Source organism: Mobula hypostoma, chromosome 8 (assembly GCF_963921235.1).
Source record: "Mobula hypostoma chromosome 8, sMobHyp1.1, whole genome shotgun sequence".
NCBI classification, from domain to species: domain Eukaryota; kingdom Metazoa; phylum Chordata; class Chondrichthyes; order Myliobatiformes; family Myliobatidae; genus Mobula; species Mobula hypostoma.
Window position 1 is genome coordinate 139,141,451 of NC_086104.1, and position 15,814 is coordinate 139,157,264.

The window sequence follows — 15,814 nt, forward strand, 5'->3', positions numbered from 1 at the left end:
TAATTTGTAGGATCTGACACTAAAATTGGATCAGGATTGTATTTATAGTAAGAAGTGGTGTCTGATGAGTTTATATTTTAAAGCAAGATTATGGTGAATGATGTTTTCCACTTGATTGTGCCCGTGTTAATAATCAGATTGAGTTAAACTGCTACCGGATCCTGTAATGTGTTGGATTGTTTTCTGGTTTCTGACAGGCTGCATCACTGTCTGGTATGGGGGGGTGGGGGATATTGTATCTGTATGGGAGGCTACTGCACAGGACCGAAAGAAGCTGCAGAGGGTTGTAAATTTAGTCAGCTCCATCTTGGGTACTAGCCTACAAAGTATCCAGGACATCTGTCTCAGAAAACAACGTCCATTATTAAGGACCTCTAGCACCCAAGGCATGTCCTTTTCTCACTGTTGCCATCAGGTAGGAGGTACAAAAGCCAGAAGGTACACACTGAGTGATTCAGGAACAGTTTCTTCCTTTCTACCATCCGATTCCTAAATGGACATTGAACCCTTGAACGTTACCTCATTTTTTAAATACATATTATTTCTGTTTTTTTTAATGCTTTTTAATCTATTCAATGTACGCATGCTGTAATTGATTTACTTATTAATTAATTTATTATTATCATTTTATAATTTTTCCTCTTCTTCTGTTACGTATTGCATTGAGCTGCTGCTGCTGTTAACAAATTTCACATGCCAGAGATAATAAACCTGATTCTGATTCTGACATGTGCATACTTAGAGAATAAATTTACTTTAAACTTTGAACTTGTATTTTTCATCAACTTTTCTACTGTGATGGATATTTACTCCTAGCCAGTGGGCCTCTTGGTTGTTTGCTAATTTGCTTTCTAAATACAGAATCTATAAGCAAGATTACAAGCAAAAGTAAGTAAACTTCCAACTGACAGTTGTTTGACCTCTGGTCATAAATGGATGTATGTCTTCATTTCTTAAAATGAAAATGGAAAAGAGTAATCAGCTTGAAGTTAAAATAAGTACTGTCTATGGAACAGTTCTGCAAACAAGCTCTGTAGATAGTGCACTCTGTGAGAAGTAAGATTTAGCTCACTACATCTGGCTTATTGATGCTTGAGATTCAGTATAAGGCAATGGATTGTTTACTTTGGTTTGTTTCAAACAGACAAGTTGCTTAGTTCAAGAAAGCTTGCAGATACAGTTGGATAATATTACTTAGCATATCAAATAACTATTTATAGTTGGAAGATTTATGTACTCAAGGAAGTTAGCTTCATGGCATTAATAGTGAATTGTAAACATCAAGTTGAGATCCTATGTCTCCAAAATGCTTTCAAACAATTTGTGTATCTGGGGAAATACACCATACATGTGAAGTCAACGAGGTGGTAGAAAGGGGGTTTACATAAGTATAGAGAGCAGTTCAGGCTTATTAGGCGTGGTTGAAGAACATCAAGAAGAATGATAGGAAGATGGGGTGACTAGAATCCATTCCACTTGCTTCAGTTCCTTTCACCTGCATTATTAGTATGTCTTTTTACAGGAAGCAGTGTGCATGTGGCAAAACCTGCAAGAACGATCGCGGCTTGAAGATCCACCAAGCGAGGATGAAGTGTTTGGCGGGAGCAGGAGCAGCACAATGCGCAGGTGTCCAACCTGGTGAGACGAAGGAGGGGCCAGGCCCGGAGTCACCCCATAGTGCCCAGAACCTCCAAGTGTTGCAAACTAATCCCTCGAACATGAAGTCTAACAGGACGCGGATCAAATGGCCTGCAGCTAACATGACTTCACTGTGGAAACAGTTTGATGACGATGTTAACCAAATTCTGGAGGCAACGGCGAAGGGAGGGGTTGATAGGAAGCTGAAAGCCATGACAACAATTATTGTTAGTATCACAACTGAACAGTTCGGAGAAGAGGAGAAGGAAGGCTCTAAAACATCTTACTCAAAGAACCAAAGAGCACTGAGGATCCACAACATCAGGCAGGAGATGAAAGCGCTGAAGTCCCAATACAAGGAGGCAGGAGAAGAGGAGCACATTGGCATGGCCCAGCTGATGTGCATACTACAAAAGAAGATCAGGGTCCTCCACCGGGCAGAGTGACATTGGAGGCGGCGTCGTGAAAGGGCCCGAAAACGTGCTGCCTTTATCACCAACCCCTTCAAGTTCACCAAGGAGTTGCTGGGGGAGAAGCGCAGTGGGAAGCTGGCTTGTTCGCAGGAAGACATAGACCAACATCTGAAGAAGATATATAATGATCCTAAAAGAGAGCAGGAGTTGGGAGAGTGCGACATCCTAATAGACCCACCTGAACCGGATGTGCAGTTCGACATGTCAGAGCTGCAACTAAAGGAAGTCAGCGAGGTCGTCAGCAAAGCAAGGGCAAGCTCGGCTCCAGGACCAAGAAACACCTCGTACAAAGTGTACAAGAACTGCCCCAAACTCCTGCTGCGTCTGTGGAAGATCCTGAGAATCTTCTGGAGAAGGGGGAAGATCCCAGAACAGCGAAGAGTGGCTGAAGGGGTGAGGATCCCGAAGGAGGAAAATGCCACCCAGATAGATCAGTTTCGCATCATCTCCCTGCTGTGTGTCGAGGCGAAGATCTTCTTCAGTGCAGTTTCCAACCGGTTGTACACCTACCTAGCAAAGAACACCTATATTGATACAACAGTCCAGAAGGGTGGCATTTCAGGGATGCCGGGCTGTCTGGAGCACATCGGTGTGGTGACACAGCTCATCAGGGAGGCCAGAGAGAACAAGAGCAACCTGTCAGTGTTGTGGCTCGACCTGGCAAATGCATATGGCTCCATTCCGCACAAGCTGGTGCAGATCACACTGACCAAATATCACAAACCCAGCAGGATCAGAGACCTTATTGCTGATTATTACAGCAACTTCAGGATGAGGATCACTTCAGGAGTAATTACATCAACCTGGCACAAGGTGGAGATCGACATCATCACAGGGTGCACTATCTCAGTGACACTGTTCTCCCTAGCCATGAACATGCTCACTAAGTCTGCTGAACCAGAGTGCAGACGGCCCAGAATGAATTCTGCTCAACGGCAACCACCTATCAGGGCATTCATGGATGACCTCACAGTCACCACAGAATCAGTCCCAGGCTGCCGATGGATACTGCAAGGGCTTGAAAAGCTGGTGGAGTGGGCCCGGATGCGTTTCAAACCTGCCAAATCAAGATCGATGGTGCTGAGGAAAGGGAAGGTGGAGAACAAGTTCCGGTTCAGCATCGCAGGCACAGCCATCCCAACCATCACAGAAAAGCCAGTAAAGAGCTTAGGCAAAGGTTTTGACAGCTCTTTAAGGGACACAACATCCATTCAGGCAACCTGCACCGAGTTGGATGGCTGGTTGAAATTTGTGGACAAGTCTGGCTTACCTGGGAAGTTTAAAGCCTGGGTGTATCAGCATGGCATTCTTCCCAGAATCCTGTGGCCCCTCCTCGTCTATGCAGTTCCGATCTCGACAGTCGAAACCTTAGAGAGGAGGGTTAGCAACCACCTCAGGAGATGGCTGGGGCTGCCAAAGAGCCTGAGCAGCATCGCACTCTATGGACACCACAACAAACTGCAACTGCCCTTCAAATCCTTGGAGGAAGAATTCAAGGTAACAAGAGCCAGAGAAGTGCTACAGTATAGGGACTCAAGTGACCTGAAGGTGGCGAGAGCAGGGATCCAAGTAAGTACTGGCAGGAAGTGCAGAGCAGAGGAAGCTGTTCAGAGGCAGAGGCGAGGCTGCATCACAGGAGGCTGGTGGGAGTGGTCACACAAGGCCGAGCTGGGCTAGGATCCTTTCCAACTCCCCAAATGGACACCAGAGGGAAGGAAAGGTGTCATCTAGTTCAGAAGGAGGTGAGGGCAGTAGTGGAGGAGATGAGAGCCTGCAAGGCGGTGGGAATGAAGCAACAGGCAGCTTGGACAAGATGGGAGAATGCGGTTGAAAGGAAAGTGACCTGGGCTGATCTTTGGAAAGCTGAACCACACCGCATCCAATTTCTCATCCAGGCAGTGTACGATGTGCTTCCAAGCCCATAAAACCTGCACACATGGGGCAAGGCAGAGTCATCTGCGTGCCCACTGTGCTCCAAGCGAGGAACCCTGGAGCACATCCTCAGCGGCTGTGCAAAGGCACTTGGTGAGGGACGGTACAGGTGGAGGCATGATCAGGTCCTGAAGACTATCGCTGAAGCCGTCAGCGCAGGAGTTGAGTGGGCGAAGCGGTCCCGACCCTCCAAGCAGACCACTGCCTTTGTCAGAGCTGGGGAGCAGCCAATACCTGCCAAAAGGACTTCGGCAGACATTCTGACCTCTGCAAGGGACTGGCAGCTGTTGGTGGACCTCGAAGGGCAGCTGAAGTTCCCCAACCATATTGCAGCCACCACCCTGCGACCAGACATTGTCCTAGTGTCTGAGTCTACTAAGCAAGTGGTGCTGCTGGAGCTGACAGTCCCATGGGAAGATAGCTTGGAGGAGGCCTTTGAAAGGAAGCTCTCCAAGTACGCAGGACTGGTCAGCAACTGTCAGCAGGCTGGATGGAGAGCGAGGTGTCTCCCAGTGGAGGTTGGTTGTAGGGGATTCGTAGCCCGTTCTTTAGTTAGAGCCTTCAGCAATTTGGGCATCGAGGGAGAGAGGAAGAGGAGAGCCATCCGCAGTACAATCGATGCGGCAGAGAGGGCCTCAAGGTGGCTGTGGCTCAAAAGAGGGCAGCCATGGAGTCATAAGTAGCTAGCCATCTGGACACAAGCTGGGGTCTGATCAGCCCCGACTGGGTCACCTGGAGGAGGTTGTATGATGTTGAAAGACCCGAAACACCGGATGATTCCAGGAACATCACTGAAGACGCGTCCAGAAGCATCAATAGATGTATGTACATGGCAAAGTATAAATTGTATCTGTGTTTTGGAAATTCTTTGTGTTTTAGGGGTGGTTTGTAATTTGGAAATATTTTATCAGTTAGAAATCCTCCGTGAGTTTTAAATGTGTTTTAAGAATGTTGTTTAGATTTAAACATGTATCACTGAAAATAAATGAATTGTGTTTAAATTACTTTATTAGCTGGAAGTATCTTCATGGTAGGGAGGGAGGACCCACCACTCAAACTCAAACATTGGGGAATAAACAGGGAAGAAAAATAATCTTTAATAATTTGGTAGTTATAGTATATTCTCTCTTTAGTGAGAGTACTTGTGGGCTTAAAGTCTTTGGTTGAGTTTAGAGCGTTACAACCTGCAAACCCAATATCATCCACCATCTGTGTTGTCATATCCTGGGGTTAGTGTACAGTACGTGCACTCAAGTTCTCTTGGTATATCAACGCTCCTAAGGCCTTGACCACTTAGTCTAACTATGTCTAACCAAAATTCTTGGAACAATATCGAATGTTTTAACTTCATGGAAGTAAGGAGGCTCAATTATTAAACCAATAGCTAAGTCTGAGGCCTAATCTCTCCATCATAACCAGCAGGGTCCTTAGTTACTCACACCAGCACTAAATTAATCATGAGGTTGCATTATCAATTCCTCATCTCCTTGCAGTGTTTCTGTAACTGACTGCTGTAACTTGCCTCCAGTGTGTAGGTGTGGTGGAATCGGGTGGGTGGGGGGGGGGTGTGTGTTGGGAATATGAGAAAATAAAATGAAATTGATGTAAATGGTTGCTTGATGGCCAGGATAGATTCGACAGGCTGGAATACTTGCTTCTGTGCTATTTGAGTCTATGACACTGTGGATGAGGGGGATAATGACCTGCAGAAGGACCTCTTCAGAATAACTCCTCACCCAAGACTACACCTTGACCCTGTCCTAAAACCCATAACCAACCACATTCTTGGTTCTTTTCCAGCTCAGCAGGAGAGTAAGACTGGAGACAAGAAGGTTTCCAGTTTCAGAATGTATCTCCGTCGAGGATCTGAAGCACGTCGAAGAAGCATGCCAGCTGCACATACATGGTTTTATCTCCCTCTCCTGTATCCCAGTTAATCTGCGATCCATCATAATCATGACTGGCTTCAGTGATTAGTCTGATAGTGATTATCACACAGGGGTCCCCCTGTTGTCTACCACAAGGATCTTCCTCAACTGCCCACTCCCTGCGACAAAAGAGCTCTTCCCATTGTCACAATGCAAACCCCTCCTCAAATCCAAGGAAGGGCATCACCAACCATTGATCCTGGTTTTATTTAATCGCACAAAAGCCTTCAACTCCACCAGCTGAAAGGGGTTATGGAGAATGCTTCTCAGAAACGTGTCACCATTCCAGCCAATGAAGTAGAAGCCACAATCCGAGCCAATGCATTAACCACAGACCCAGAAACATGACAGGGTCAGCCCTCATCCTACAAACCCTCACCTTAGCCTTCCTCAACACCATACTGTTTCACTCAACCCCTCCTCCCAAAATGCTGTCGCTGTATGGAACGAACGGGGATGGCCAAGTGTAAGGGAAAAGTTTAGAGTAAATGGCAAGACCCTTAAGAGCATTTATACTAGGAGGGGTATTGAGCTTCAAGTCTACTGACCCTTGAAAGTGGCAACACATGTAGACAGAGTGGTAAAGAAGATGCATGGCATACTTGCCTTCCGTGGTTGTGAGGGTTGAGAGAGAAAGTAGGGAAGTCATGTTGCAGCTGCACAAAACTTTGGTTAGGCCACATTTGGAGGATAGAGTGCAGCTGTTGTTGCTACAATATAGAAAGGCTGTACGGTAGAGGCTTTGGAGAGCACCATCACGCTGCTTGAATTAGAAAGTGTTAGCTATAAGGAGAGATTAGAGAAAGCTGGATTGTCTTTTCTGAAACCTTGGAGGCACAGCAGAGACCTGATGGAGGTTTATAAATTAATGAGAGGGTATAGGTAGTCACATTCATTTTCCTAGGGTGGGAATGTCCAATACTGGATGGTTTTAGCTTTAAGTTGAGAGGGGAAAAGTTTACAGAAGATTTGGAAGGCAAGATTTTTTTTACACAGAGAGTAGGAGGTACCAGGAACGTACTGCCAGGGAAGGTTGTGGAAGCAGATACCATGATAACGTCTAAAATGCATTTGCCCAGCAGGGAATGGAGGGACATGGCCCTTCTGCAGGTAAATGGGATTAATTCGATTGCTATGGTCATCACTGACGTTGTGGCTGAAGGGCCTGTTCCTGTGCTGTACTGCTCCACGTCAATAGAAGGCAAATGCAATGCTGGCATTCATTTTAAGAAGGACTAGAAAATAAAAGCAAGGATGTAATACTGAAGCTTTATAAGGCATCGGTCAGACCACATTTGGAGGATTATGAGCAGTTTCGGGCCCTTTCTCGAAGATAGGATATGGAGAGGGTTTCAGAGGAGGTTCATGAGAATGATCCCGGGAATGAAAGGGTTAATATATGAGGAGGGTTTGATGGCTCTGGGCCTTTACTCACCGCAGTTTAGAAGAATGAGGGGTCGGGGGTGGGGTGGGGGGGGGCGGAATCTATCGAACACTGAAAGGCTCAGATAGAGTGGACGTGAGAGGATGTTTCCTATAGTGGGTGAGTTGAGGACCAGAGGGCACAGCCCCAGGACAGAAGGACATCTCTTTAGGACAGAGACGAGGAGGAATTTGTTTAACCCGAGGGTGGTGAATCTGTGGAATTCATTACCATGGTCGGCTGTGGAGACCAAGTCATTAGGTATATTTAAAGTAGAGTTCATGATTAGTTAGGGTGTCAAAAGTTATGGGGAGAAGGCAGGAGAATGGGGTTGAGGGGGATAATAAACCAGTCGCGAAGGAACAGTGGAGCACTTGATGGGCCAAATGGCCTAATTCTTCTCCTATGTCTTATGACCTTAATCATTTCCATTCCAGTACAACGATAATTTCAAAACATGCAGAGTAAATGCAGTACAAACAATGACATACTCGGAAGCTGAGTCACTGTTAATTTCATCATTGGAGGTCTTAACATAAACCTCAGGAAGAAATTGGTTCACTAAATATCCACCCTCACAGCTATCAACCATGATGATCTCCAGCAAGATCCATGTTTCAAGTGCCATCTCTCAGTGAATGCTGGCATCAGTGACAGATTTCACCAGTATAGAGTGAATGCAGCCCAGGGTTCGTGGTCTACTGGGCAGCAGCGACCCTGGCCCTCCTGAATGCTTTTTTGTCACGAATAGCAAAACTCCTCATAATGTTGGGCCAATACAGCCGATGTGTCACAATTCAAGATTCAAAATTGTCCTGGTCTCAGATTCCTGAAAAGGATACTCTAAGGGGAGTTTCAAAGGAGCACGGCATCTACAGGAGGCATGAGAGAAATGTGCAAGAATGTTCTCATGTCTCTGGATATGAATCGCCAAAGTGTAGAACAGTGGGGATGAAGTGCTTGTAGATGGGATTTCTGTGGTTGGATGCTTAATAATCAGCATTGACAGGCTGGGCTTCTGTGCTGAGTGACTCTATCCTCTTGAGAAATGTTACCACGTTCATCTTTCTCTTCACCATTTACACCTCGGACTTCAACTACTGCACAGAGTCTTGTCATCTTCAGAAGTTTTCCGATGACTCTGCCATAGTTGGGTGCATCAGCAAGGGAGATGAGGCTGAGTACAGGGCTACGGTAGGAAACTTTGTCACATGGTTTGAGCAGACTTATCTGCAGCTTAATGTGAGAAAGACTAAGGAGCTGGTGGTAGACCTGAAGAGAGCAAAGTTACCGGTGACTTCTGTTTCCATCCAGGGGGTCAGTGTGGACATGGTGGAGGATTACAAATACCTGGGGATACGAATTGACAATAAACTGGACTGGTCAAAGAACACTGAGGCTGTCTACAAGAAGGGTCAGAGCCGTCTCTATTTCCTGAGGAGACTGAGGTCCTTTAACATCTGCCGGACGATGCTGAGGATGTTCTACGAGTCTGTGGTGGCCAGTGCTATCATGTTTGCTGTTGTGTGCTGGGGCAGCAGGCTGAGGGTAGCAGACACCAACAGAATCAACAAACTCATTGGTAAGGCCAGTGATGTTGTGGGGATGGAACTGGACTCTCTCACGGTGGTGTCTGAAAAGAGGATGCTGTCTAAGTTGCATGCCATCTTGGACAATGTCTCCCATCCACTACATAATGTACTGGGTGGGCACAGGAGTACATTCAGCCAGAGACTCATTCCACCGAGATGCAACACAGAGCGTCATAGGAAGTCATTCCTGCCTGTGGCCATCAAACTTTACAAATCCACCCTTGGAGGGTGAGACACCCTGAGTCAATAGGCTGGTCCTGGACTTATTTCATAATTACTGGCATAATTTACACATTACTATTTAACTATTTATGGTTTTATTACTATTTATTATTTATGGTGCAACTGTAACGAAAACCAATTTCCCCCGGGATCAATAAAGTATGACTATGACTATGACTTCACACTCTCATCAGCATCCTCGCCAGGACCAGCAGACTCAAAAAAGTTAGTCTTGCATGCACTAAGGCTGATCAACTCCTCCGCTCGCTACAGCACCCGACAACAACCCTGCCTTATCTCCACTAATTTATCATTTTTTGTCAGTCACCTTATTTACAGACACTTCTGTGCCTTGCGGTACTTTACAAACAGACAATCAGTCTATGTACATAATCTATCTTAGGTATTTATGTTTACTGATGCTTCTTCGGCCACTTGACTTCAGCAAATGGGGAAGGAAGTGGGTTTCTTAAGTCTCAAGTAGGAGTAAGTAGTTCAGCTTATCAAACATATTTAGCGCAATTCTGTCAGTCCTATCCCCACTTATCCCACTCCCTCACATGCCTTCTAACACCTCACCCCTCCTGCGATTCCCATACCTTCCACTTACACTTGGGGTTCACTTGGAAACCAGTTTACCTCGGCTGTGTTTGGTCCTTTTCTCATTATTCGTTCAAGAGTTTTGGATATCATGGGCCGAACCCGTACTTCATTGTCCATCCCTGACAAATAGGTGGTGAGCTGCCTTTTTGAGCTGCTGCAGTCCTCGGGGTATGGATATCAGCACAATGGTGTTCGGGAAGCAGCTCCAGGCTGTTGAGCCAGTAATGGTGGAGGAACAGCGATATATGGGCATGCTACATCAGCCGTAAGACCACACGGTCATAATCAGGCCATTCGGTCCATCGAGTCTGCTCCACCGTTCCATCATGGCTGATTTATTATCCCACTCAACCCCATTCTCCTGCCTTCTCCCCATAACCTTTCATCCGTTTACTAATCAAGAGCCTATCAACCTTTGCTTTAAATAAACACAATTATTTTGTCTCCAAAGCCACTTGTAGCAATGAATTCCACAGGTTCACCACTCCGTGGCTTAAGAAATTCCTTCTCATCTCTGTTCTAAAGGGACTTCCTTCTTTGCTGACACTGTGCCCTCTGGTACCTGAATACGTGGGACTCTTGCAGGCTGCCCCGGCACACCCTGAGGTTGTGTTGGTCGTTAATGGAAAAGACACATTTCACTGTATGTTCGATGTACATTTGATAAATGAATGAATCTGACTCTGAAAGTCAGGATTGTATGTGGCGGGAGGCAAATTTCAGTTAAGAGTTCCCATTCTTTTACTGCCTGTGTCCTAGATGATAGAGTTGTGGGTTTAGAAGATGCTTCATAGAGCAGTACAGCACAGAAACAGTGCTTTCAGCCCACAGTGTTGTGCTGAGCTAATTAATCTAATAATTAGACACCTAACTAAACTAAACCCTTCTGCCTAGACAATGTCCATATGTCTCCACTTTTTGCATGTTCATGAGTCGATCTAAGAGACTTTTATATAGGTCTTCCACATTTGCCTACACTGTCACCCCACACAGTGCATTTCAGGCACTGAAAAAACTTACTCTGCACATTGCCTTTGAACTTGGCTCCCTCTCACCTTAAATGCATGCCATCTAGTGTTAGGCATCTAGTTTTGACCCTGAGACAAAGATTCTGGCTGTTTAGCCTGTCTATGTCTCTCATAATCTTAGAAACATAGAAAACCTACAGCACAATATAGGCCCTTCGACCCACAAAGCTTTGCCGAACATGTCCTTACCTTAGAAATGCTATAAATTTCCCACCACCACCTCCCAGCCTCCTCTGCTCAAAGAACCCATATTTGTCCAGCCTCTCTTTATAGCACACACCGACTAACCTAGGTAGCATCACACAATCATTCCTACAGTTCTGATCAATAAGCTCCAAAATCTGGGCCTCTATACCTCCGTCTGCAACTGGATCCTTGACTTTCTCACTGGAAGACCACAGTCTGTGCAGATTGGCAATAACATCTCGACCTCGCTGATATCAACATTAGTGCACCTCAGCGATGTGTGGTTAGCTCACTGCTCTACTCTCTGTACACCCATATGATCGTGGGGCTAGGCACAACTCAAATGCCATCTATAAAGTTGCTGGCGACATTACCATTGTTGGCAGAATTTCAGATGAAGGCAAGAAGGCGTACAGGAGCGAGATAGATCAGCTGGTTGAGCGGGTTCACAGCAAGATCCTTGCACTCAGCTTCAGTAAGGCCAAAGAATTGATTGTGGACTTCAGAAAGAGTAAGACGAGGGAACACACACCAGTACTCCTCAAGGGATCGGAAGTGGAAAGGGTGAGCAATTTCAAGTTCCCGGGTGTCAACATCTCTGAGGATCTATCCTGGGCCCAACATATCGATGCAGTTACAGAGAAGACACAACAGTGGCTATATCTTATAAGGAGTTTGAGGAGATTTGGTATGTCACCAAAGACACTCGCAAATTTCTACCGATGTGCTGAGGAGAGCATTCTAACTGGCTGCATCACCGTCTGCTACGGTGGGTGAGGCCACTGCACAGGAGTGAAATAAACTTCAGGAAGTTGTGAAATCAGTCAGCTCCATCAAGGACTCCAGCCTCTGTGGCATCCAGGACATCTTCAAGGAGCGATGCCTCAAAAAGGCAGCATCCATCATTAAGTACCTCCATCTCCAGGACATGCTCTCTTCTCATTGCTACCGTCGGAGAGGAGGTACAGGAGCCTGAAGGCACACACTCAGTGATTCAGGAACAGCTTCTTCCCCTCTGCCATCTGATTCCTGAACGGACACTGGATCTATCAATACTGCCTGACTACTTCTATTTCTCTATTTGCACTAGTTATTTAATTTAGATTATCTATAATTTAACGATATATATCTCACTGTAATTCACAGCTTTTATTATTATATATTGCATTATACTGTTGCCACATAACAACAAATTTCATGACATATGCCAGTGATACTAAACCTGATTCTGATCTGGCAAACATCTTCAGCATCCTCTCCAAAGCCTCCACATCCCTCTTATAATGGGGCAACCAGAATGGAATATATTAAACTATCCTCCACCATTCCAACTACAGAGAGCCTTTCACGCTCCAGGGAAACAAACAGGTCAGACTTTCCAGGGATTTATATTCCCAGCGAAGTATGCTGGGTCCACTCAAATATAGACACGCATAGGAGATGGGACCAGGCTTTCTGCAGTGCCCGTTAACCCAAGGACCTACACGTACATCTCTTAGACTCACACACGATATGTACAGTACACTGTTGTGGGTATATTTCAAGATCTGTGCTACCCCACAGCTCCAGTTCAATCCTGATCTTCGGCACGGTCACTGCATGGAGTTTGCAGATACTCCCGCTGACCGTGCGGCTAGTTCACTTACCTTGCTGTGGGTGGGTGTAGGAACATGGAGGGGGGAGTGGATGGGAAAGGTGGGGAGAATAGGTTAGAGCAAACATCATTGGGAGAATGGGATTGTGAGCCTGTGGAGACTCATTGGTCCAAAAGGCCTCTTTCTAAATTATTAGGAGAGATTGTATTCAATCACGAGGATGATAAATTCAGGACTCAGCAAAAATACTCAGAGAATTGCCATCAAATAATTCAGATGAAAGCTACATGACTTGGTAATAAAGAATACCAAACTTACCAAACTGTGGACCAAGGTAACAGAAGAAGAGAGAACACACGAGGTACCAGGTATTAACCATGTTTTCGACACTTCACTTGCGCAGGAAGCAGCTGGCAACTCAGCTAGAACACTCGTGGAAAGGACTTTAAGGTGGCTTGCTCTTGAGCTCCTCATCTGCAACCGAGTCTCACTTCCTCATTCGGTGTGTGTGTGTTACAACTTGTAAGAGGAGGGATTTCATCAGAGGACGGTGGTTGGACATGCAGATTAGTAATCATATTTCCAAAGCACAGTCCCCTCGCATGGACAATTTATTTCACAGGAAACACTGAAAGTTAGCGTGTCAAAAAAATTAAAGCCAAGTGCAAGACATCGTGGTTTAATGTAATAGATTGAGGTAATCTATTTCAGGATTTCCCCAACTTCCAATAACGTCCGTGCGCACTGATCCTTGCAACACAGGTGGCAGAGTGCCAAGACACTGTAACCTCCATATCCTGTGAGCCAATCACAGGCTGCACCTTTCCGGGGTGGGTTTTAGCCTTGTCTGCCTTCACCAGCAGTAACTGCTTCCATCGTCAAGGACCACCTCTCGATCATCAAGGACCTTTCCACCATACTCTCTTCTTGCTTCCATTATCAGACAGGAAGCCTAACGTCCCATGCCACCAGGTTCAGGAACTGTTATTATCCTAGAACCATTCTGAAGTAGCGTGGACAACTTTAAAAGATAACAAATTCATATTCTCAGTATTATTTATTTATTTAAAATTTTAATTTGCGGTATTGTTTTTTTTGCACATTGTCTGTGCCTTTGTTTATGAATTGTTTTTAGAACATAGAACATCGAACATAGACTAGTACAGCACATTACAGGCCCTTTGGCCCACAATGTTGTGCCGACCCTCAAACTCTGCCTCCCATATAACCCCCCACCTTAAATTCCTCCGTATACCTGTCTAGTTGTCTCTTAAACTTCACGAGTGTATCTGCCTCCACCACAGACTCAGGCAGTGCATTCCACGCACCAACCACTCTATGAGTAAAAAACCTTCCTCTAATATCCCCCTTGAACTTCCCACCCCTTACCTTAAAGCCATATCCTCTTGTATTGAGCAATGGTGCCCTGAGGAAGAGGTGCTGGCTATCCACTCTATCTATTCCTCTTATTATCTTGTACACATCTATCATGTCTCCTCTCATCCTCCTTCTCTCCAAAGAGTAAAGCCCTAGCTTCCTTAATCTCTGATCATAATGCACACTCTCTAAACCAGGCAGCATCCTGGTAAATCTCCTCTGTACCTTTTCCAATGCTTCCACATCCTTCCTATAGTGAGGTGACCAGAACTGGACACAGTACTCCAAGTGTGGCCTAACCAGAGTTTTATAGAGCTGCATCATTACATCGCGACTCTTAAACTCTATCCCTGGACTTATGAAAGCTAACACCCCATTAGCTTTCTTAACTACTGTATCTAACTGTGAGGCAACTTTCAGGGATCTGTGGGCATGTACCCCAGATCCCTCTGCTCCTCCACACTACCAAGTATTCTGCCATTTACTTTGTACTCTGCCTTGGAGTTTGTCCTTCCAAAGTGTACTACCTCACACTTCTCCGGGTTGAACTCCATCTGCCACTTCTCAGCTCACTTATGCATCCTATCAATGTCTCTCTGCAATCTTTGACAATCCTCTACACTATCTACAACACCACCAACCTTTGTGCCGTCTGCAAACTTGCCAACCCACCCTTCTACCTCCACATTCAGGTCGTTAATAAAAATTAGGAAAAGTAGGGGTCCCAGAACAGATCCTTGTGGGACACTGCTAATCACAATCCTCCAATCTGAATGTACTCTCTCCACCACAGCACTCTGCCTTCTGCAGGCAAGCCAATTCTGAATCTACCTGGCCAAACTTCCCTGGATCCCGTGCCTTCTAACTTTCTGAATAAGCCTACCATGTGGAACCTTATCAAATGCCTTACTAAAATCCATATAGATCACATCCACTGCACTACCCTCATCTATATGCCTGGTCACCTCCTCAAAGAACTCTATCAGGCTTGTTAGACACAATCTGCCCTTCACAAAGCCATGCTGGCTGTCCATGATCAGACCATGATTCTCTAATTGCCCATCGATCCTATCTCTAAGAATCTTTTCCAACTGCTTTCCCACCACAGACGTAAGGCTCACTGGTCTATAATTACCCGGACTATCCCTACTACATCTTTTGAACAAGGGGACAACGTTCGCCTCCCTCAAATCCTCTGGTACCATTCCCATGGACAGCGAGGACATAAAGATCGTAGCCAGAGGCTCAGCAATCTCTTTCCTCACCTCAAGGAGCAGCCTGGGGAATATTCCATCAGGCCCCGGGGACTTATCCGTCCTAATGTATTTTAACAACTCCAACACCTCCTCTCCCTTAATATCAACATGTTCCAGAACATCAACCTCATTCATATTGTACTCACCATCATCAAGTTCTCTCTCATTGGTGAATACTGAAGAGAAGTATTCATTGAGGACCTCGCTCACTTCTACAGCCTCCAGGCACATCTTCACACCTTTATCTCTAATCGGTCCTACCTTCACTCCTGTCATCCTTTTGTTCTTTACATAATTGAAGAATGCCTTGGGGTTTTCCTTTACCCTCCTCGCCAAGGTCTTCTCATGCCCCCTTCTTGCTCTTCTCAGTCCCTTCTTAAGCTCCTTTCTTGCTTCCCTATATTCCTCAATAGACCCATCTGATCCTTGCTTCCTAAATCTCATGTATGCTGCCTTCTTCCACCTGACTAGATTTTCCACCTCACTTGTCACCCATTGCTCCTTCACCCTACCATTCTCTATCTTCCTCACCGGGACAAATTTATCCCTAACCTCCTGCAA

The 15,814-nt window shown here is 45.6% G+C and overlaps 1 protein-coding gene across 1 annotated transcript in view; it reads right to left on the reverse strand.

Annotated features, from left to right (window-relative positions):
• LOC134351004 (zinc metalloproteinase-disintegrin-like crotastatin) overlaps positions 1-13,080 on the reverse strand; it is a 98,057-nt gene extending 84,977 nt beyond the window's left edge. Inside the window, exon 1 of the mRNA XM_063056961.1 lies at positions 12,939-13,080. Within this exon, the coding sequence (XP_062913031.1) occupies positions 12,939-12,999 (61 nt within the window). The 5' untranslated portion in view covers positions 13,000-13,080. The remainder of the gene's footprint in view (positions 1-12,938) is intronic.
• Between the last annotated feature and the right edge of the window lie 2,734 nt (positions 13,081-15,814).